General features: G+C 37.3%; 1 protein-coding gene across 8 annotated transcripts in view; it reads right to left on the bottom strand.

Moving 5' to 3' along the window:
- KLHL13 (kelch like family member 13) overlaps positions 1-24014 on the bottom strand; it is a 201087-nt gene that overhangs the window by 117440 nt on the left and 59633 nt on the right. For 3 of the 8 annotated variants that reach the window (XM_012476071.3, XM_064361624.1, XM_012476063.2), the window contains exon 2: positions 2975-3048. The exons of 1 other annotated variant lie outside the window; for it this stretch is intronic. In XM_012476071.3, the coding sequence (XP_012331494.1) occupies positions 2975-3024 (50 nt within the window). In that variant the 5' untranslated portion in view covers positions 3025-3048. Of the gene's footprint in view, positions 1-2974; positions 3049-3492; positions 3662-24014 lie in introns of those variants that run through there. 4 more of the 8 variants (XM_012476052.3, XM_064361642.1, XM_012476061.2 and 1 more) reach the window with 4 other exon arrangements.

Raw genomic sequence — 24014 nt, 5'->3', positions numbered from 1 at the left:
CACTTGGTAGCCAGCTCAGTTATCAGATCAATTGACGAGGTATTTCAGCACTTGTGTTCACAGAACCCTTATTTAACTTAATAATGGCCCATCATTCGAGAATAGTGATACTTGTGACTTGGATGTGTCAAAGAGAAGCCATAAAGTGTTTCCTTTAAGTGAAAAGGTCAAAGTCTTTGACCTAAAAAAAGTATGCTCTCCCTCCACCAGGACACTGTTTACCTATGTAAGAAACCTGCACGTCATGCATATGTATCTCAGAATTTAAAATAAAATAAATTAATTTTAAAAAATCATATGCTGAGGTTGCTAGGATCAACAGTAAGAAAGAAATCTTCTGTTGATGAATTGTGGAGAAGGAAGAATAAGCTTGTGCTAGTTCTGCTGTCACACTCAAACTGCGAAAGTTATGACCACAGTGCATGGCAAGTGCTTAGTTAAGACGGAAAATGTTTATATTTGTGAGTAGAAGACATGAGCAGAAACTTGTTCTGATTGATGGCAGTTGGATTCAGTACTATCCTCAGTTTCAAGCATCCTGTGAGCCTTGAAACATAACCCCCATGGATAAAGGGGTATTACTGTATACATTCCAACAAACAGGCACTCACATATTATATTTCTCTAATGGGATTATTATGGAAAATTCCTTCCATGGTATCTGTCAAATAACAGTGACTTTATATACATTCTCTTCCTACCACAACTTTCCAACATTTTCTTTTCCTTTTACAACATTCCTGTATTTCAAAATACCTCAGAATTGAAAAACACAAATACTACATTTTCAAAATAATTAAAATTTCACTTTATAGTTGAATAATATGAGACATCTTCAAAAAGTTCATGCAAAATGTGTATTTTTTAAAAAAAGTTATGCATGGATTTCAAATTTTTTGCTCGAAAATAAACTCAAAGTAATGTGTTATGACATGCCTGAACAGGACCTAGTTTGAAGCGCTAAAAAGGATAACACATAGGTTTGAAAAGAGCCCCTATCAAAGCAACATGAATTCTGCTAAAATTGAAGCAAGAACGAACATCAAATTTATGATAAATTTTGGGTGGAATAATGGTGAAATCATCGATACTTTATGAAAATTTATGGGTCAAGGCCCCCAAAGAAATCAGCAGTTTACAAATGGATAACTCATTTTAGAAAGGGATGACATGATGTTAAAGATGAAGCCCGCAGCAGCAGACCATCCAAATCAATTTGCAAGGAAAAAAATAATCTTGCTCATGTCCTAATTAAAGAGGACCAACAAATAACAGCAGACCTGATAGCCAACACCATTGATACTTCAGTTGGTTCAGCTTACACAACTCTAACTGAAAAATTCAAGTTGAGCAAACTCTCTACTTCATGGGTACTAAAACAATTACATCCAGATCAGCTGCAGACAAGAACAGAGCTTTCAATGGAAAATTTTAAACAAGTAGGATCAAGATCCTGAAGTAGTTCTTCAAAGAATTGTGACATGAAATGAAACATGGCCTTACCAGTATCATTCTGAAGACAAGCACTATCAAAGCAATGGCTAGGAAAAGGTGGAAGTAACCTAGTCAAAGCAAAAGCAGACTGGTCATGAGCAAAAGTCAGAGCAACAGTTTTTTTGGGGATGACCAAGATGTTTTGCTTGAGGATTTTCAGAAGGGCCAAAGGACTATATCATCTGTTTATTACGAGACTGTTTTGAGAAAGTTAGCCAAGACTTTACCAGAAGAATGACAAGGACAGCTTCCCCAGAAAGTCCTTTTTCACTATGACAATGCTTCTGCTCATCTCTCAAACAAGGGCAGTTTTGACGGGAAATCATTAAGCATCCATCTTACAGTACTAATTTGGCGCCTTCTGACTTCTTTTTGTTTCCTAATCTTAAAAACCCTTTAAAGAACACCCATTTTTCTTCACTTAATAATGTGAAAAAGACATTGATGTGATTAAACTCCCAGGACCCTCAGTTCTTTAGAGATGGGCTAAATGGTTGGTATCAACACTTTAAAAAGTGTCTTGATTTGGGTGGAGGTTATGTTAAGAAACAATTGTTTTTATTTTTATCTTTTATTTCCATTTTTTCCATGAACTTTTTAAAGTTCCATCATACTAGCTCATATATACTGCTTACTGTCTGCCCAGCTCACTCACTCATGCTTGCTCTCTATTTTTTTCTCTCTCTACACACATATATACACACACACACACCCGCTTCATACATCCCCCCTCTTTTCACACTTATTTAATCTTCACAACAACCCTGCAATGTAGGTACTATTATTAACACCATTTTATGGGTGAGGAAGTTGAGGTATAGAATGACTACAAAACTTACCAAGACTATACCACTAGTAAGCATCAGAGCCAGGATACAAACAACTCTAAGTTACTATTCCAAATGTTTCACCCAAACTGTACAATCAAGCTATGGGAAATAAGAAAGACTCTGTCACATCTGCATAACAAGGCTATTTTTCTTTAAATTATAAATTTAAAATCTTAAATTATCAGAAGAAGCTTTAAATATCTCATAGTAACTCCCTGAAAAAGTTTTAACTGGATTTTTAGATAACATAAATATATACAATCAAAGGATAATTCTATTTTTAAAAATGTGTTGTTGGTACATCTATTCTTAAGCTATGGATACCTGTATTTATTCACAGATAAGCCTTAAAGCTAAAAATCCAAATAAATATCTCCATTGACTGTATTCCAGGTGTTCATTATTTGTACCAATTATATTTTCTAAATATATTTTCTATTTTTTTATTATCTCAGGATACATTGTCACTAACGTCCTCTTTATTCCATTTCTTTGTCACTTACTTATTCTCTACTTCATTCATACAGTAAATACTTATTTTATACCAAGTATTCAACAAATATTTATTGAGTGCCTGCTATGTTAGGTTATATAAATAGACAGGAAAGACATTATATAACTTATAAGTTAAACTGTTTCCATAAATATACCGGTTACGAAGTATTGCAGCAACCAATTCCCCTCTATGCAGATGATCCATCACCTCTAAAAGTTGGATAATGACCTGTTCAGGAGGAAAAGAAGCCAATATTTACTACGAAGATTAACACTAGATTTTTTAAAATTGTTCTGTTTTTATAACATTTTTATACATTTCATGGTTAATTTAAAGGCAAACTGTATCCCCTTGTACTTAATGTCCATATTACATCTTAAAAAAATTAAGAAATTGAATCTTTTTTAAAAAACTGAAAGTAAAAATATCTACAAAATTTAATAGTGAATCATTAAATACCGTTGAATAAATTTCATGTGAAATCATTAACTAATGATTATCCATGGAAAAGCAACCAAGTGGAATAGTCCCCCCCCTTATCCATGGTTTGGCTTCCTGCAGTTCGTAAAATATTAAATGGAGCATTCTCAAAATAAACAATTTACATGTTTTTAAAGTGCACGCCATTCTGAGTAGCAGGATAAAATCTCACACTATCCTGCTGCACCTCACCTGGGATGTTAATCATCCTTTTGTCCATCGTATCCATGCTGTATATCCCACTCGCCTGCTAGCCACTTAGTAGCTGTCTCAGTTATCAAAACAACATAGTATGTATAGGGTTTGGTACTATCCACGGTTTCAGGCATCCACTGGGGGTCTTGGAACATACCACCTGCAGACAAGGGGGACTATTTATACAGGAAATTTGATTAAACTGAGAATCAGAAGACCTAAGGAGTCTGTGTGAAGTTGGGTTACACAAGAGATGTTAAAAGGGGAGAGTTGAGGCAAATACATGCCACAGTGATAGAGAAACAGCACTGATTTCCATGTTACCTGGGAGACTCGGGATCTGAGAAGTGTATAAATAGGGAACACAAAGTTAGAATTAGTTGCAAAAATATAAGCTAGAAAGGTATAATATGTTGAAATCCCAAAGACATAAAATAGGGGATAGAAATATTTTCTTGGCCTAGACTGAATTTTTGTTGTTGTGGTTATTTTTGTAGGAGAAGAGTAGATGAGTTTTGGTAAACTGAACTATATCTACAATATCTACATTTTAGTAATGCCAATGTATAGCACTGGAGAGGTAGAATATATTTTATGTATTTATTCTATTCATTTAAAATATATTAGGAAGCAAAATGTATATTTTACTTAAATGTCTCTTGTTAATAAAAATCAATTTATTACATTGGGAAGATAAAAATGCATAATATGCAATTTAGTTTGTTCATAAAGTTATGTTGGCTGGGCGTGGTGGCTCATACCTATAATCCTAGCACTTTGGGAGGCAAAGCTGGCAGATTGCTTCAGTCCAGGAGTTTGAGACCAGCCAGGGCAACATGACAAAATCCCATCTCTATAAAAATATAAAAATTAGCTGGGCATGGTGGTACGCACCTGTAGCCTCAGCTACTAAGGGGGCTGAGGTGGAAAGATCTCTTCAGCCCAGGAGGCAGAGTTTGCAGTGAGCTGAGATCACAGCACTGCACTCCAACCTGTGTGGTAGAGTGAGACCCTGTCTCAAAAATAATAATAATAATAATAAAATAAAAGAAGAGGAAAAAAAGTTATGTGAAGATCTAAAATAATTAAGCAGTCAGGGGGAGGGATTCTTTATTGTCAGCAGCCCTCAGCCAGTCTCTGAATTTAAGGAAAAGAAATAGAAGAGGAAAAGGTACTCTATTTATTGGGTCTTCATAATTCTAAAAAGGAAATAAATCAAATTACAAGACATTATTTATGTTTATTTGTACAGTCATTTTTCTGCTTATAATTCTGTCATTACAAGCAAAAAAACTGAGTAGGCTAAATGAAATTAATATTTTACAGCATCTCACATGAACTGACTTTTGATTTACCTTCTCTAAAACATGTTAAAGTGGTGAAACAATTTGAGATGTTAAAACTTTTTAATTATGTTTAGACTATACGATTATTTAGAAGACGTTGAAAAGGGGAAAATCTGATTACTACTAGAAATCTGACAATGTAAAACTAAAAAATTCATACCCTGTTTCACTAACTGCATCTAGGATAAAACAGGTCCTGAAATTAGGTATGCAAATTTTCTCTTAATCTCTGCTATGGTTTGAACGTGGCCCCCAAAAAGCATGTGTTGGAAACTTGACCTCAATGCAGCAGTGTTGGGAGGTGGGGCCTAACAGGAGTTGTTTGGTCATGCGGGTACCACCCTCATGAAAGATTAATGCCATTATCATGGGAGTGGGTCCTTATAAAAGGACAAGTTCAAGTTCAGCCTCCTCTTGTGTGTTCTCTCTCTCTCTGTCTCTCTCCCTATCCCCCATTTGCCCTCCCAACTTCTGCCATGGGATGACACAGCAAGAAGTCCCTTCTCAGATGCGAGTCTCTTTATCTTGAATATCCTAGCTTCCAGAACTGTGAGGAATAAATTTCCGTTCATTAAAAATTAATCTCAAGTACTTTGTTATAGCATCACAAAACAGAATAACACAGTCATCTTGTTTCAACCAATCCCCCTACTGTGCCTGGATTTCTGAGTCTGGGACATTCTCATTCTCCAGAAAATAAACTCTTTGGTCTCCTGAGGAGCAGGGAGTAGGTGATAGGACATGAAACTACAGCCACTTATTATAAAGATTTTCAACAAATAACTCATATATCCAATCTCATGACACATTCCTGCCTTCCACAAACCAGGTGCCTCCAAGTCTTAAAATATTAGGAGTTCTATAGGGAGAATTAGTTGGTTTCTCTCAGAAGTTCATGTAGAGGAAGACGTAGAAGTTGAAACTTCCATTGCTCTAGGTAAAAGTTAGTTTCAACCTTACATCTATCAACACTTCTACTCCTGTTCTCTTTGTCTTATTGAGTATTTCCATTACCTTACTCTCACTTTCATGGAGTTAGGAAGGGAGAAGTAAACACATGTGATCAAATTTATGTGGGATTTAACTTTAACTAAAATTTTTAGCCAGAGAATTAATATATATATTAATAAGGACATATGTATGTGTGTGTATGTATATCCATATATAATATATATATAAGAACATATGTGTGTGTGTGTATGTATGACATAAACTTTAACTAAAATATTTAGTCAGGGAATTAATATATATATTAAATACACACACACACGTGTGTGTATGTATGACATATATAGAGACAAATATATATTAGGAAATTAGCATGGCTCCAATATGGGGATGGAAGAGAGCTAGACTAGAAATCTAGAGATCAGTTAAGAAAGTTCTTGTACAGTTAAGAACTGAAATAAGAGCCCAGACAAGGTCTGTGGGGATAGCCAAAGTGAACTAGGACTGATTGACTAAAAGCTCATGAATAGATATTACAGGGATAAGGAGATCACAAACAAAATCACAAAATCTGTTTAAGTAACTGGGATGAAGATGAAGATATCAAGTGAGGTAGCACATAGATAAGTAAAAATATTGAAAAAGGGAGAATAGTTTGATGTACACACATTTATGTACCATAGGACACACCAAACAGTGTCTAATAGAAAATTTAAAAGATTACATCTAGATTTAGATTGGAACTAGGAAGGTCAATGTAGGAATATTTAGCCAATTAAGTGACAAGTGAAGTGATGAGATTGGGAAATATTACTCAAGTGGAGGCAGTCAGAACAACATGGCTGAATAGAAGCCTCAAGTGATCATTATCCTGTAGGAACACGAAATTGAACAACTATTCACACAAAATAAGAACTTTCAAAGCAACCAAAAATTAGATGAATGATCACAATATCTGGTTTTAACATCGTATTAAGGAAAGAGGCCCTGAAGATGGTAGAATATACAGCCCTTAATCGCCTACACCACCCCTCCCCCATCCCCTGGCAGTGGCAACATTGTGCAGAGAAAGAATGTGTGCACTAGAGGAGAGAGATGGCAGTAATAATGGGGCTTTCCATGGGAACTCAGTGCTACCCTGTCAGAGTAGAGAGCAACAAGGGTCAAAACTCAGCCAACGACCATGGAGGGAGCATTTAGACCAGGCCTAGGAAGAGATAAATTATTTATCCTAATGCAATGATTAGAACCTGAGTTCCATCAAGCCCTGCTACCATGGGCTAAAGTGCTCTGGCATTCTAAATAGACTGAGAAGGCAGTCCAGGCCACTGGAACTGCAATTCCTAGGCGAGTCCTGGTGTTATACTGGGCTCGAAGCCAGTGGATATGGGGTGCACGTGACCCAGTGAGATACAAGTTGCTGCATCCAAGGGAGTGCTTGTGCCAGCCCTCCCACAACCCAAGGCAGCAAAGTTCACAGCTACAGGAGAGACTCCTTCCTTCCACTTGAGGAGAGAAGGGAAAAAGATGATTTTTGTCTTGCAACTTGGATACTAGTTTACCTACAGTAGGATAGGGCAGCAGGCACAGTTCTAAGCCCTCATTCTAGGCCCGAGTTCCCAGATGACATTTCTAGTGACATCCTGAGCAAAAAGGAAACCTGCTGCCTTGAAGGGAAGGACCCAGTCCTAAGCAAGATTCATCATCTGCTGATTAAAGTGCCCTTGCGTCCTGAAAAATTAGCAGTGATAGAGAGGCAGTGCTCACTGTGGGTTTTGGATGAGACTCAGAGCCATGCTGGCTTCATGTGTGACCCAAAACATTCCTAGATGTGGTAGCTATGGGAAGAGACCACAGTGGGGTAAAACACCAAGCAGGCTCCTATGGTTCCCAATTCCAGGCCTTGGCTCCTGCACGGCATTTCTGGACCTGCCCTGCCAGAGGGGAGCCCACTGTCCTGAAGAGAAAGACTCAGGACTGGCAGCATTCACCACAAGCTGACTGAGGAGCACTTGGGCCTTGAGTGAACATCAGTGGTATCTAGATAGTACTCACTGCAGCCTTGGGGTAAGGGTGGCCACGAGGAGAGGCTCCTCTGCTTAAGGAAAGGAGGGAGGAAAGTGGGAACGACTTTGTCTTGCAACTTGAGTGCCAGCTCAGTAACAGTAGAATAGAGCACCAGGTAGATTCCTAAGGTTTCCGACTCTAGGCCTTGACTCCCGGGCAGCATCTCTGGACACACCCAGGGCCAGGGAGAACTCGCCATGCTGAAGGGAAGGACACAAGCCTGGCTGGATCCACCGAATGCTGACTGTAGAGCACTTGGGGCTTGAATGAACATAAGTGGTAGCCAGGAAGTGCTTACCATGAGCCTTAGGCAAGACCCAGGGCTGTGCTAGCATCAGGTTAGACCCAGTGCAGTCCAAGTGGTGGTTGCCACAGAGGTGCTGGTGTCACCTCTCCCTCAGCTCTAAACAGCTAAGATAAAATAGAGAGAGAGAGAGAGAGAGAGAGTGAGAGACTCCATTTGTTTGGGAGAAAGTAAGGGAAAAGAACAAGAGTCTCTGCCTGGGACCTTAACATAAACCACCAAGGCAGTATCTCCAAGAGTTTGCAAGAGCCACAGTGTTACCAGGTTTGGGATGCCCACTAATGAAAATATGGCTACAGTGACCAAAGACTTAGATCACAACACCCATGTCCCTTTAAATACTTGGAAAGCCTTCCCAAGAAGGATGGGTACAAACAAGTCTACCCTGCAAAGATTACAATAAATACATTTTTCTTCAATGCCCAGACATCAATGAACATCTACAAGCATTGAGACCACCCAGGAAACAGGACCTCATCAAATAAACTAAATAAGGCACCAGAGACCAGTCTTAGTAAGACAGGGATATTTCACATTTCAGATGAAGAATTCAAAATAGCTGTTTTGAGGAAGCTCTATGAAATTAGACAACACAGAGAAAGAATTCAGAATCCCATCAGATGAGAGCTGAAAAATACAACTGATATACTGAAGAATGAGTCAGAGACCCTCAACAGTAGAACTGATAAAGCATAAGAAAGAATTAGTGAGTTTGAATACAGGTTATTTGAAAATACACAGCCAGAGGAGACAAAAGAAAAAAGAATAAAAAAGAGTAAAATATACCTACAAGATCTAGAAAATAGTCTTGTAGGGCAAGACTACACCACCCTACAAGGGCAAATCTAGGAGTTATTGGCCTTAAAGAAGTAGATAGAGAAATCAGGGTAGAAGTTTATTCAAAGGGATAATAACATCATGAGGTCAAGAGATCGAGACCATCCTGGTCAACATGGTGAAACCCCGTCTCTACTAAAAATACAAAAAATTAGCTGGGCATGGTGGCACGTGCCTGTAACCCCAGCTACTCAGGAGGCTGAGGCAGGAGAATTGCCTGAACCCAGGAGGCAGAGGTTGCGGTGAGCCAAGATCGCGCCATTGCACTCCAGCCTGGGTAACGAGCGAAACTCCGTCTCAAAAAAAAAAAAAAAAAAGGGATAATAACAGGGAACTTCTGAAACCTAGAGAATGATACCAGTATTCAAGTATAAGAAAGTTACAGAACACCAAGTAGATTTAGCTCAAAGGAGACTACCTCAAGGCATTTAATAATCAAACTCCCAAACAAGCAAAGCCCTGTCTCTACACTGAGGGCTAGGCACGGTGGTTCACGACTGTAATTCCAGCACTTCAGGAGGCCGAGGTGGATGGATCACTTCAGGCCAGGAGTTTGAAACCAGCTGGCCAACATGGTGGAAACCCATCTCTACTAAAAATACAAAATAAATTAGCTGGGAGTGATAGTAGTGCATGCCTGTAATCCCACCTACTCAGGAAGCTGATATAAGAATCACTTGAATCCGGAAGGCAGAGACTGTAGTGAGCTGTGATTGAGCCACTGCACTCCAGCCTGGGCAGCAGAGTGAGACTCTGTCTCCAAAAATAAAAATAAAAACTATACAGAGATATCATCTAATCTCAGTTAAAGTGGCTTTTATCCAAAAGACAGGCAATAACTAATACTGGATAAGATGTGGACGAAAGGAAACCCTTGTCCACTGTTGGTGGGATGTAAATTAGTACAACCACTATGGAGAATAGTTTGGCAATCCCTCAATAAACTAAAAATAGAGCTACCATATGATCCAGCAATTCCCCTGATAATTACAAGCCCCAAAGAAAGAATATCTATGTATCAAAGAAGTATCTGCAATCCCATGTTTATTGCAGCACTATTCAATTGCCAAGATTTGGAAGCAACCTAAGTGTACATCAACAGATTAATGGATAAAGAAAATGTGGTACATATATACAAGAGAGTACCATTAAATTACAAAAAGATTGCAATCTTGTCAATTGCAACAGCATTGATGGAACTGGAGGACATTGTGTTAAGTGAAATAAGCCAGGCACAGAAAGACAAACTTCACATGTTCTCACTCATTTGTGGGAGCTAAAAATTAAAACAACTGAACTCATAGAGACAGATGGTAGAATGATGGCTGCCAGAGGCTGGGAAGGGTAGTTCATTAGGGAGGAGTAGGATGCTTAATGGGTACAAAACTACAGTTAAATAGAATAAATAAGATCTACCATCTGATAGCAAAGCAGGAGCAACTATAGTTAATAACAACTTAATTGTACATTTCAAAATAAAGAGTATAATTAGATTTTTTGTAACTCAAAGGATAAATGCTTGAGGGGATGGATACCCCATTCTCCATGATGTGCTTATTTCCCATTACATGTCTGTATCTAAACAGCTCACGTATCCCATAAACATATACACCTACTATGTACCCACAAAAATTATAAATAAATAAAGAGCAAAACATGACTATATTTACCATGAGAAGGTGGAATCCCAAAGAAATGGAAGAAGACAAACTAGTAAGGAAAACAGGGAGAATGGTAGGAGGAAAACTATGAGAATTGTGAGATAAAAGCTAAAAAGGAAGAGTAGTTCAAGAGCATTCAACAGATTGAAGACCAAGTAAGATATATCCACTTGATTTAACAATTGTAAAATGAGTGGTGACCTTTATCAAGAGCAGTTGCAATATCAGTGGAGAGAACCTTACTGCAGTGGCTTGAAAAATAAAACAGAAATAAATAAATAAATAATTTCAAGATCTTGTGAGGAATTCAAACACAGCAGGGAATTACTCTGGTGCAAAGATGGCCTTTCAAACAAGTAAGAGAAGGGAGAATGATTGAATAAGGGATTTCAGGACAACGGGGTAGCCATTTGGTTGTGTTTTTTTTTTTTTAAAGCAGAGGTTATACACTATTTCACTTGTTGCCCTCCAGAAGGATCAAAATTTAGAGGTAACAAAATAAAGCTGAAAGAGCACCAAAAGAAAACCTAAGCAAAATTATTTATAATCATGCAGTGAAGAAGACAAGCAGCACCCGAATATCAGAAATCATAAAAGACTGTTCGATCTGATCATGGAAAAAAATTAAAACTCTGTACTTCAAATATGCCAAAGCCCCCAGGCAACTGATAAACTAGGAAAAATAATTCATAACACACATTGACAGGCAATCAAGGACTACTTTTAATTTACACAAAATTAATGAAAACAATAAAATATAATGGTAAAGTAAGGAAATAATATAAACAAGAACAACATGTAAAACAAATATTTGGTTGGTGCAAAAGTTATTGCAGTTTTTGCCATTAAAACTGCAATTACTTTTAATGACAAAAACCACAATTACTTTCACAACAACCTTAATAGAAATTAAAAACAAATAAATAATATTTTAAATGAGGCACTGTTTTCACCTATGAATTCACACACGTGCATGCACACGTGCAACACATAAAGCTTGTTTATAGCCTTTATTTGTGAGAAGGAATATGAGATGGAAGGGATGTTTACTTTTCATCCTGTACTTTTTTGCTCAATTTATCTCGAAATAAAAATATAAAAAGGTTCTGGTAGAAGGAGTAAGGCGTGACCATGGGCTAGAAGGGAAACCAGGATGGTGTGGTAACCCAGAAGACAAAATAAGGTATTACATGAAGAAAAGAATAATCAAGTGTGTCAGATGCTGCTTAGAGATTAAAAAGTGAGAAATGACAACTTAGTGTGGTAACAGAGAGGCAACTGGAGACCTTGTTAAGAGTGAGTTGTGTGGAGTGATGGAGATGAGCTGATTAGTGTAAGTCTAAGAATTACAAGGAGAGAGGAAACAAGTACACACAACTCTTACACGGAGTGTTCCTTTAATAAAGAGTAGAGAAATGGTGGCAGTTGGATGAGACATAAAGTAGAAGTAGTTAATGTTTTGTTTTATTTTGTTTTCATAATGGGAGATACTAGAGCACGTAAATCTGAATAGCATTACATTAGACAAAAATGTAAACTGAAGAAGTTCAAATACACACATGTACACACATACACATACACACACACATACACACAGATGTAAAAAAGGACAAACATAATAATGGGAATGATAAATACCACATTTTGGACAGTAGTTCCCCCAGGAGAGGACAGTAGGAAAATGTAATTGAGGAAGGATACTCCAGGAGCTTCACCTATATCTTTTTTGTTGCAAATCTAAAACAAAAACGGCAAAATTTTGAGGTTTTACACAGCTACATGGTGGTTACATGGACAACTGTTATATTGTACTTTTCTGCATGTTTGGAATTTTCTATTAAAGAAGAAAAAAAAGTAGAAGATATTATTTCTGCCCTAAAGTCAGGACTATGTAGGTGAGCAGACAGGATATGACATAGAAAGGCCAACACTTTTTTTAAAAAAAAGAGCTTTCAAAGAAAAAAAAAACAGACAGAACAAAAATATAACCAGACAAGTATTGTAATTAAAAAGGCACACTTCCCCCTGGCCATGACACCCTGATGAATAAAAGGGAAACTAATCATTACTCAGAGCACACACCTGACAATGACCTAATTGTAGTTTTGCCCTTAAAATATTCTATATGGCTCACCAGAAATAAAACTGACAAAACAGCTCATGATAGTTGAGATATCTTGCAGGAGTTCAAGCAATTTTATTCATAAGTATTTAAGTAATTCATAAATCTAATATTTCTCAAGCACCTACCTTAGATAATATTTCAAATAAAGATTCCAGTTTATGACTTAGCATTTAATTAAAACCCACTGTATCACTCTTTCCTATTCTCTCCAAAAGCCAATAGCTTTAAAATAATCAGATTTCGAGATATCCTTAGCCAATTTCACACTACATAAGGTAAGCCCCACTTATGAACTAAACTGATGATATATAAAAGAAATTTTAGGAGTTTCTCTAACAGTCTGTCTTCAAATAAAATTTTGATAAGTACTGTGGTAAGAAAAGAAAGCTGACAGAAAGGATTAGTGAAAAATGCTAAACACGACAAAATCAAAAAACTGCAAAATCTAGAAAAACTGCACATAATTGCACTCCTCTAAATTAAGTTATGTATAGCAGCATCACAAAAAAATTCAAAATCATCTTGAAAATGCAAAATCTGAAGTTTAAGAAACAGAATTGTGTTCTTTAAAAAGTAGTTTGTTAGACAAAAGTTGATTTTTTTAAATGCCCCCTACCGAGTGTTAGACCATAGGATCATTTAGCTTATACTCCCCTCCCACCTGTGGCACTAAAGAGGTCTTACCCTAAAATACCTGAGCACGAACTATTGCATTGGGTGGTGATTTTTCACTACAGTATATCTAAAATTTGATAGGTCTCTGTGGTATGTTCCCACATAAACACCCCTACCAAAATGTGTGAAACTATAAACAATAACAGTTGCACTATACTAAAGGTTGCAACTAAAGCCTATTTCAGAATGCACATTTTAAGTACATGATCAGGCTGCCTGGCTTCCCCTTGACCAGTATCTTATGTTACAACTAGGGGGTCCAGAGAAGCATGTTCACACCTACTTTTAGGTCTAAACTCCTACCAAAATCTGGACTCCCATCTTTCTTAAGTTTTTCTCTTTTCCTGGCCAAGTGCCAGGGTGGCTGACACACTCTTCTCAACAATTTCAGCTTCCCTGCTACAGTCACTGAAGCAATCTGCACATGTTACCACCATGCGGTCACTATTATTATACTTTCTGTTGGCTATAGGTATACATCATACACCATGCAGTTCCACTCCTTAATATCATTCCTGCCATCTTTACTGTTTTTTCTTTTTAGACAGGAGAGTCTCACTATGTTGCTTAGGCTTGTCTCAAACTCTTGGCTTCAAGCAATCCCCTTGTCTCAGCCTCCCAAAGATTATGGGCATGAGCCACCACATCTGGCCTCCTTCTTTCCTGACAAGATCCCTTGGTAGTCCCTTCTCATGTTGTCATTCATAACAGGCTTTAGGAATGCCTTTGGGGTATATTGTTGGCTCATGGTATCATTTGTCTCATCATTGCAATTGGCTTTTTTCCAATATTGAAAGTATTATCCTTGTATTAATGCAATTCTATATTATTTTCTAATGGTTACGACCCACCTATTACAAGGACTGAACTTCATCTAACAAACATTCATTAAGTGTCAAATGCCAGGCTTAGGCTTAGCTGTCTTTATTTCTTATAATTTCATAATGTTATAATTCTTACTTATCTATAGGAGTGATCTTACTTTGAATCAAACCTCCCTCTGTCAACCACTAAAATCCTCACCCTAAACTGTATACTTAATTTCTTTTTTTCTTTCCTTCTCTCTCTCTCTCTCTCTTTCTCAGATTTACTTTTTCCTTGTTCACCTAACTAAGGAATTAAGAAATTAAGGAATAATTCATGTCTCATCATTCCCCTCCCATCTTACCCATGGATGTTAGCGATTTGTCTCAACCTATTCAGTCAGTGCTCATTCTATGTAATCCATTGAGCCCTGTTACGCATGCATGTCGCAATTTAAAAAAAATGTGAGAAATGAAAATATGAGCAAGACAGCATAAAATTATTATTTTCATCAGTGGTTTCCAAACTTGAGCATACATCAGAGTTTGGAGATATGTGAAGCACAAGTTGCTGGGAAGAGTTTCTCCTTCAGTTGATGTGGGATGAGTCTAGAGAATTTGCATTACTAACAAGTTCCCAAGGAATGTTGCTGCTGCAGGATCATGCATGATTGTCTAAAAATTAATGATTTATAGGTAACTTAAGTTTTATGGAAAATGCAAAAGAATAACTGAAAAACTAACACAATGAGAAGCCCATTACAAGAATGTCAGGTCCATGAAAACAAGGATTTCTTATATTCCATCAATATGATTCATATTCTAAAAGTATTGGAAAATATCACCTACCTGAGAGCAGCAAAGTTTGTAAAATAACTTACAAATATGCTTTAAAAGATGTAAGAAAGACATAAAAAATTAAATTTTAGTGAAGTACATAAAATAATAAATGACCCTGAATAAATGGAAACACACGTGCTCACGTGCAAATACACACCCCATATCCAGGCACAGACAAACTCAAAATCATAAAGATGCAAACTTCTCTCAAATTTAACATATAAATTCAATAAAATTTCAGTCAAATTCCCAAGAGTTAGATTTTTTGTGTGGAAAGTGGATATTTTGTATGATCAATCTATAGTTCTTTGGGAGAACTGAACACATAAAAATTGTCCAATAAGCTTAAAAAAGGAAAATAAGCCATAAACATACTTAAGACAGGGTGGTTGGGGAGGCAGAGGCAAGGAAATTTTTTCCAGTTGATATTAAAATGTAGTAAAAAAAATAGTAATTATTACAGTGTGGTACTAGTGTGGGACAAGACAGAGGAATGAACAAAATAGAATCTAAAATTAGATCAAAATACATATAGTTATTAATGATATCATGAATGTGGCAGTTGAAATAAGTAGAAAGATAAAACTTCTCCAAAAACACTTTAGTGGAAACTGGCTATGGTGGGGAGAGGAGACTAAAATTCTATCTGTACCATACATATATGTTCCAGATAGATTAAATATTAAAATATGAAAAAGTAAAATTGTAAAGCTAGTAGAAGATAAAGGAGAATATTTTTTAATGAGTCCAACAAAATCTAAGGGCTGACACAAAACTTAGAGACCATAAAGAAAATAATTTTTAAGTTTGCTGATTTAAAATGTTGCAATTCCATATGGCACAAAACACCATAAACATACTTAAGAAGAGGCAGGGAGGTGTGGAGTTGGAAGCAAGGAGATCTGCAACATAGGCAAAGGTTTAATATTAATCATACATAAAATTTTCTAAAAAAAAAAAATCAAACAAAGGTGAGCAATCCTGTGGGCAAATATTTGAACAGGCCTTTCACAGAAAAATGACACCAAAAAGAATAAGTACAAGAAAAGACATCCAATCTCAATTGTGTGTGTATGTGTGTGTGTGTGAGAGAGAGAGAGAGACAGACAGAGAGAGCTGCAACCATAGACTATAAAACACCTCTCAGGTCCTACTTACTATGCAAAATTTTATTTCTCCCACAATAAATTACAAATAAGAAAAAGACAACGAAGGAGAAAGAAGAAAAACGCTTACAAAAGATTTTAAGTAGAAATCTATAGATAAATTGAAGGAAGATAAAAAATTGTTGAGCATTTCGTAGGGAAAATTAAGTGGGTTCATGTATTAAAGCTTTCAATTTGTGATGAGTTTAAGCAAGCATGTGCAGGTTGTTTCTTTTTTCCCTCATCGCCATGCTAACAGGCTATAATTCAATTTGTCCTCCATGTTCCAAAGGGTAAAATTCTTAAATGCTTTTAGATTACAGTAATCACCTTAAAAGAAAGCTGTTTATCCAAGCAAAATGAGATTCACAAACTATCTTAAAACAATATAATAAAATATGATTAAGTTTCAAGTAAGTCTTGAAATTCAGATGCAAGCAGCATTTTTATAACATGATATTCTTCTAGGATAGTAAAAGTAAAAAAAAAAAAAAAAAACCATCATTTTGCTTTCTTTGTACAAGAGGTCTTTAAGCTGAAGGATTCTGGTTTTTGAGTGAATCTATACCTGAAATCTAAAACTCTATTCTCTAAACAGTAAGCAACATCTAAACAATAACAAGAAGACATAAAAGCATTTTTTTAAATTTCATTTTAGGTTTTGGGGTACATGTGAAAATCATGCAAGGTTGTTGCATAGGTGCATACGTGGCAGTGTGATTTGCTGCCTTCCTCCCCTTCACCTATATCTGGCATTTCTCCCCATGCTATCCCTCCCCAACTCCCCACCCCCCCTCTTCCCCCCTCCCCCCCAACAGACCTCAGTGTATAGTGCTCCCCTCCCTGTGTCCATGTGTTCTCATTGTTCAACACCCACCTATGAGTGAGAACATGTGGTGTTTGATTTTGTGTTCTTGTGTCAGTTTGCTGAGAATGATGTTTTCCAGGTTCATCCATGTCCCTACAAAGGACGTGAACTCATCGTTTTTGATGGCTGCATAATATTCCATGGTGTATATGTGCCACATTTTTCCTGTCCAGTCTATCATCGATGGGCATTTGGGGTGGTTCCAGGTCTTTGCTATTGTAAACTGTGCTGCAATGAACATTCGTGTGCATGTGTCCTTATAGTAGAACGATTTATAATCCTTTGGATATATACCCAGTAATGGGATTGCTGGGTCAAATGGAATTTCTATTTCTAGGTCCTTGAGGAATCGCCACACTGTTTTGCACAATGGTTGAACTAATTTACACTCCCACCAACAGTGTAAAAGTGTTCCTATGTCTCCACATCCTCTCCAGCATCTGTTGTCTCCAGATTTTTTAATGATCGCCATTCTAACTGGCATGAGATGGTATCTCAACGTAGTTTTGATTTGCATTTCTCTAATGACCAGTGATGATGAGCATTTTTTCATATGCTTGTTGGCCTCATGTATGTCTTCTTTTGTAAAGTACCTGTTCATATCCTTTGCCCATTTTTGAATGGGCTTGTTTGTTTTTTTCTTGTAAGTCTGTTTTAGCTCGTTGTAAATTCTGGATATCAGCCCTTTGTCAGACGGGTAGGCTGCAAAAATTTTTTTCCATTCTGTTGGTTGCCGATTCACTCTATTGACTGTTTCTTTCGCCGTGCAGAAGCTGTGGAGTTTGATCAGGTCCCATTTGTCTATTTTGGCTTTTGTTGCCAATGCTTTTGGTGTTTTGGTCATAAAGTCCTTGCCTATGCCTATGTCCTGAATGGTTTTGCCTAGGTTTCCTTCTAGTGTTTTTATGGTGTTACGTCTTATGTTTAAGTCTTTAATCCATCTGGAGTCAATTTTAGTGTAAGGTGTCAGGAAGGGGTCGAGTTTCTGCTTTCTGTATATGGCTAGCCAGTTTTCCCAGCACCACTTATTGAACAGGGAATCCTTTCCCCATTGCTTGTTTTTATCAGGTTTGTCAAAGATCGGGTGGTTGTAGATATGTTGTGTCGCCTCCGACGCCTCTTTTCTGTTCCATTGGTCTATATCTCTGTTTTGGTACCAGTACCATGCTGTTTTGATTACTGTAGCCTTGTAGTAGAGTTTGAAGTCCGGTAGTGTGATGCCTCCCGCTTTGTTCTTTTTGCTTAGAATTGACTTGGCTATGCGGGCTCTCTTTTGGTTCCATATGAAGTTTAAGGTGGTTTTTTCCAGTTCTGTGAAGAAGGTCATTGGTAGCTTGATGGGGATAGCGTTGAATCTGTAAATTACTTTGGGCAGTATGGCCATTTTCACGATATTAATTCTTCCTAACCATGAACATGGAATGTTTCTCCATCTATTTGTATCCTCTCTTATTTCGTTGAGCAGTGGTTTGTAGTTCTTCTTGAAGAGGTCCTTTACGTTCCTTGTTAGTTGTATTCCTAGGTATTTTATTCTCTTTGTAGCAATTGTGAATGGCAGTTCGTTCTTGATTTGGCTCTCTTTAAGTCTGTTGTTGGTGTATAGGAATGCTTGTGATTTTTGCACATTGATTTTGTATCCTGAGACTGCTGAAGTTGCTTATTAGTTTCAGGAGATTTTGGGCTAAGACGATGGGGTCTTCTAGATATACAATCATGTCATCTGCAAAAAGAGACAATTTGACTTCCTCCTTTCCTAATCGAATACCCTTTATTTCTTTTTCTTGCCTGATTGCTCTGGCTAGAACTTCCAGTACTATATTGAATAGGAGTGGTGACAGAGGGCATCCTTGTCTAGTGCCAGATTTCAAAGGGAATGCTTCCAGTTTTTGCCCATTCAGTATGATATTGGCAGTCGGTTTCTCGTAAATAGCTTTTATTATTTTGAGATACATCCGTCCATACCTAGTTTATTGAGAGTTTTTAGCATAAAGGGCTGTTGAATTTTGTCGAAGGCCTTCTCTGCATCTATTGAGATGATCATGTGGTTTTTGTCTTTGGTTCTGTTTATGTGGTGAATTACACTTATAGACTTGCGTATATTGAACCAGCCTTGCATCCCCGGGATGAATCCTGCTTGATCATGGTGGATAAGCTTTTTGATGTGCTGTTGCAATCGGCTTGCCAGTATTTTATTGAAGATTTTTGCATCTATGTTCATCATGGATATTGGCCTGTAGTTTTCTTTTCTTGTTGAGTCTCTGCTGGGTTTTGGTATCAGGATGATGTTGGTCTCATAAAATGATTTGGGAAGGATTCCCTCTTTTTGGATTATTTGGAATAGTTTCAGTAGGAATGGTACCAGTTCCTCTTTGTATGTCTGGTAGAATTCGGCTGTGAAACCATCTGGACCTGGGCTTTTTTTGGGTGGTAGGCTCTTAATTGCTGCCTCGACTTCAGACCTTGTTATTGGTCTATTCAGGGTTTCGACTTCTTCCTGGTTTAGGCTTGGGAGGAGGCAACTGTCCAGGAATTTATCCATTTCTTCCCGGTTTTCTAATTTATGTGCATAGAGTTGCTTGTAATAATCTCTGATGATGGCTTGAATTTCTGTGGAATCTGTGGTGATATCCCCTTTATCATTTTTTATTGCATCTATTTGGTTATTCTCTCTTTTCTTTTTTATTAGTCTGGCTAGTGGTCTGTCTATTTTGTTGATCTTTTCAAAAAACCAGCTCCTGGATTTGTTGATTTTTTGTAGGGTTTTTTGTGTGTCTATCTCCTTCAATTCTGCTTCGATCTTAGTTATTTCTTGTCTTCTGCTAGGTTTTGAGTTTTTTTGATCTTGCTCCTCTAGCTCTTTCAATTTTGATGATAGGGTGTCAATTTTAGATCTCTCCTTTCTTCTGATGTGGGCACTTATTGCTATATATTTTCCTCTAGAGACTGCTTTAAATGTGTCCCAGAGATTCTGGTACATTGTGTCTTCGTTCTCGTTGGTTTCGAAGAACATCTTTATTTCTGCCTTCATTTCATTGTTTATCCAGTCTACATTCAGGAGAAAGTTGTTCATTTTCCATGAAGCTGTGCGGTTCTGGGTTGGTTTCTGAATTCTGAGTTCTAACTTGATTGCACTGTGGTCTGAGAGACTGTTTGTTATGGTTTCCATTCTTTTGCATTTGCTGAGGAGTGATTTACTTCCAATTATGTGGTCAATTTTAGAGTAGGTGTGATGTGGTGCTGAGAAGAATGTATATTCTGTGGATTTGGGGTGGAGAGTTCTGTAAATGTCTATTAGGTTTGCTTGTTCCAGGTCCGAGTTCAAGTCCTGGATATCCTTATTAATTTTCTGTCTCGTTGATCTGTCTAATATTGACAATGGTGTGTTGAAGTCTCCCAGTATTAATGTGTGGGAGTCTATGTCTCTTTGTAAGTCTTTAAGAACTTGCCTTATGTATCTGGGTGCTCCTGTATTAGGTGCATATATATTTAGGATCGTTAGCTTTTCTTGTTGCGTTGATCCCTTTACCATTATGTAATGTCCTTCTTTGTCTCTTTTGATCTTTGTTGCTTTAAAGTCTATTTTATCAGAGATGAGAATTGCAACTCCTGCTATTTTTTGCTCTCCATTTGCTTGGTAAATCTTCCTCCATCCCTTTATTGTGAGTCTTTGTGTATCCTTGCATGTGAGGTGGGTTTCCTGGATACAGCACACTGATGGGTTTTGGCTTTTTATCCAATTTGCCAGTCTGTGTCTTTTGATTGGGGCATTTAGTCTGTTTACATTTAGGGTTAATATTGTTATGTGTGAATTTGATCCTGTCATTTTGATGCTAGCTGGCTGTTTTGCCCATTGGTTGATGCAGATTCTTCATTGTATTGATGCTCTTTACCATTTCGTGTGTTTTTGGAGTGGCTGGTTCTGGTTGTTCTTTTCTATGTGTAGTGCCTCCTTCAGGAGCTCTTGTAAAGCTGGTCTGGTGGTGATGAAATCTCTGAGTTCTTGCTTGTTCACAAAGAATTTTATTTTTCCTTCACTTATGAAGCTTAGTTTGGCTGGATATGAAATTCTGGGTTGAAAGTTCTTTTCTTTAAGGATGGTGAATATCGGCCCCCACTCTCTTCTGGCCTGTGGGGTTTCTGCTGAGAGATCTGCAGTGAGTCTGATGGGCTTCCCTTTGTGGGTAACCCGACCTTTCTCTCTGGCTGCCCTTAGTATTTTCTCCTTCATTTCAACCCTGGTGAATCTGATGATTATGTGCCTCGGTGTTGCTCTTCTAGGGGAATATCTTTGTGGTGTTCTCTGTATTTCCTGGACTTGAATATTGGCCTGCCTTGCTAGGTTGGGGAAGTTTTCCTGGATAATATCCTGGAGAATATTTTCCAGCTTGGATGCATTCTCTTCATCACATTCAGGTACCCCTATCAAACGTAGATTAGGTCTTTTCACATAGTCCCATATTTCTTGTTGGCTTTGTTCATTCCTTTTTACCCTGTTTTCTCTAATCTTGCCTTCTCGTTTTATTTCATTGAGTTGATCTTCTACCTCTGATATCCTTTCTTCTGCTTGGTCAATTCGGCTGTTGAAACTTGTGCATGCTTCACGAAGTTCTCGTGTTGTGTTTTTCAGCTCCATCAATTCACTCATATTCCTCTCTAAGTTGTCCATTCTCATTAGCATTTCATCAAGTCTTTTTTCAAGGTTCTTAGTTTCTTTGCATTGGGTTAGAACATGTTCTTTTAGCTCACGAAAGTTTCTTATTATCCACTTTCTGAAAGCTGATTCTGTCATTTCATCACACTCATTCTCCATCCAGTCTTGTTTCCTTGCTGGTGGGGAGTTGTGCTCCCTTGTAGGAGGAGAAGTGTTCTGATTTTGGGTGTTTTCATCCTTTTTGCGCTGGTTTCTTCCCATCTTTGTGGATTTATCCGCCTATCGACTTTGTAGTTGCTGTCTTTCTGATTTTGATAATTTTAAGTCTGCAGCAGCAGAACTCATAAACCCCCTTATTCTTCCCTCCTGGTGTTCTTTCCCAGGGATTTAGGGCTTTATGATTTTCTGCTGTCTTGTTGTTGCTTTCCCTGCCCACAAGGTGGCGGCCTAGTCGCACTCACCCTGCAGAGGCTTCGCTGAGCTGCTGTGGGCTCCGCCCAGCTTCCTTGTGAACTTCCCTGCAGTCCCTCTGCGCTTTCTCTCGGAGCTGCAATCGCGAGTTCCTCCTAATCGGCCATCTTGGATCTCTCCAGAGCACATAAAAGCATTTTTTACCAGTGACAAGTTTATTATCACAGTTTTTCAAAAATATGTATTAATCATTTGCTGAAACAACATAGATTAGTATGAATTAAGAACCCTCTTTAAGGTCCACTCTGATTTATGTATCACAATCAGTCTTAGAAATATTGTGAGTACTGTATTAAATTATAAACTGCCTTCTTAAGAGTTTATCTTATTCCTCAACATTACATTAAAAAGACAAGAATTTCCTTTTAAATAGATAAAATACTGTTTAACATCCTATTCAGTCAAAAGCCACAAGTCAATTAAACAATGAAAACCTATTCAGATAAAATTCATATAGTCAATTTACTAGAGTTTTAACTTTTTAATAAGTAATTTTCAAATATGGTAAAAAACAAACAAACAAAAAAACAAAACTGGCAGATCACCAATCAGAACTCCTTAGAAAGAAGCATTTCAGATACAAATCGTTCCAGCAGAAATCATCATGTTGCTAATTAGGTCACTCTACTTTTACTGTGCAAGGGACTCAAGGGAGTACAGCATGCAGGTCTGGATAAAGGTAACAGTTTTTCTGGATCCATAACAAATAATTTTAGCTAATTTAACAAAATTACAGAAGGCATAAAGAGAAGTTTAGGTAGCTCTATCTTTTCTACAATCTTTCATAGCCACAGTAGAAGCCATCTTATGGAACACATTCAGACCCACAGTTCAACAGTAGATCAAAAAAGTTAAAGTAGGATATGGTTTACTTTATCATTTGATATAGAACTAAGGTTTTTTATTTGCACAAATGCCTGTTAGTTAAATCTTGGCATGGCATCTTGTTTCATAAATTAACCTCACTACCATGATGAATGCATGAACTGTCACTTACAGATTTGGTTTCTTTAAAATGGGTATAGAATATAAAGACACTTGTAAAACAATCTGAATTCAGAATCTTTAGGACTTTTTACAATTTCACCCAAATCTTCTACAACCACGGGGCCAAAGCTGATGTAAAGTAAGTGAGGCTCCCATTTCAACCACAGAAATTTAAGGGGTTGAAGAAAAAAAACCACTCAGTAATAAAGATGAATATGCTGGGCATAGTGGCTCACATCTGAAATCCCAGCAACTCAGAAGGCTGAGGCAGGAGGATTACTTGTGCCCAGGAGTTTGAGAACAGCCTGGCCAACATAGCAAGACCCTCAGCTCTAAGAAAGAAAGATGAATAATAATTTAATGTAATATTTTTAAAAATCTAAAACCAACACTATACTTGATGATAAAGCATTAGATGCTTCCCACCTAAAATCAGGAATAAGACAAGGATGTCTGCTCTCACTGCCTCTATTCAACATTGTGCTAGAAGCTCTAACCAAGGCAATTAGTCAAGAAAAGGAAATAAAATTCATCTTAGAAAACTCAGGGAAATAAGTTTTTAAAAGAAAAAAAAGCATTCAGATTGCAAAGGAGGAAGTAAAAATATTTTGAATTTTTTTTTAGAGCAGATGACATGAGCTTGTATGTAGAAAATCCTACAGAATTGACTAACAGCTATTAGAACTAAAAAAATCAATCCAGCAAAGTTGCAGGATACAAGATCAATATACAAAAATAAATTTTATTTCTATACATGTGCAATAAATGATCTGAAAATGAAATTTAAAATA

Source organism: Aotus nancymaae, unplaced genomic scaffold, assembly GCF_030222135.1.
Source record: "Aotus nancymaae isolate 86718 unplaced genomic scaffold, 86718_ANA_hifiasm-v0.15.2.pri h1tg000004l, whole genome shotgun sequence".
Lineage (NCBI taxonomy): Eukaryota > Metazoa > Chordata > Mammalia > Primates > Aotidae > Aotus > Aotus nancymaae.
The sequence above is the reverse complement of the archived record's forward strand: the minus strand, read 5'-3'. Positions and strand labels throughout refer to the sequence as shown.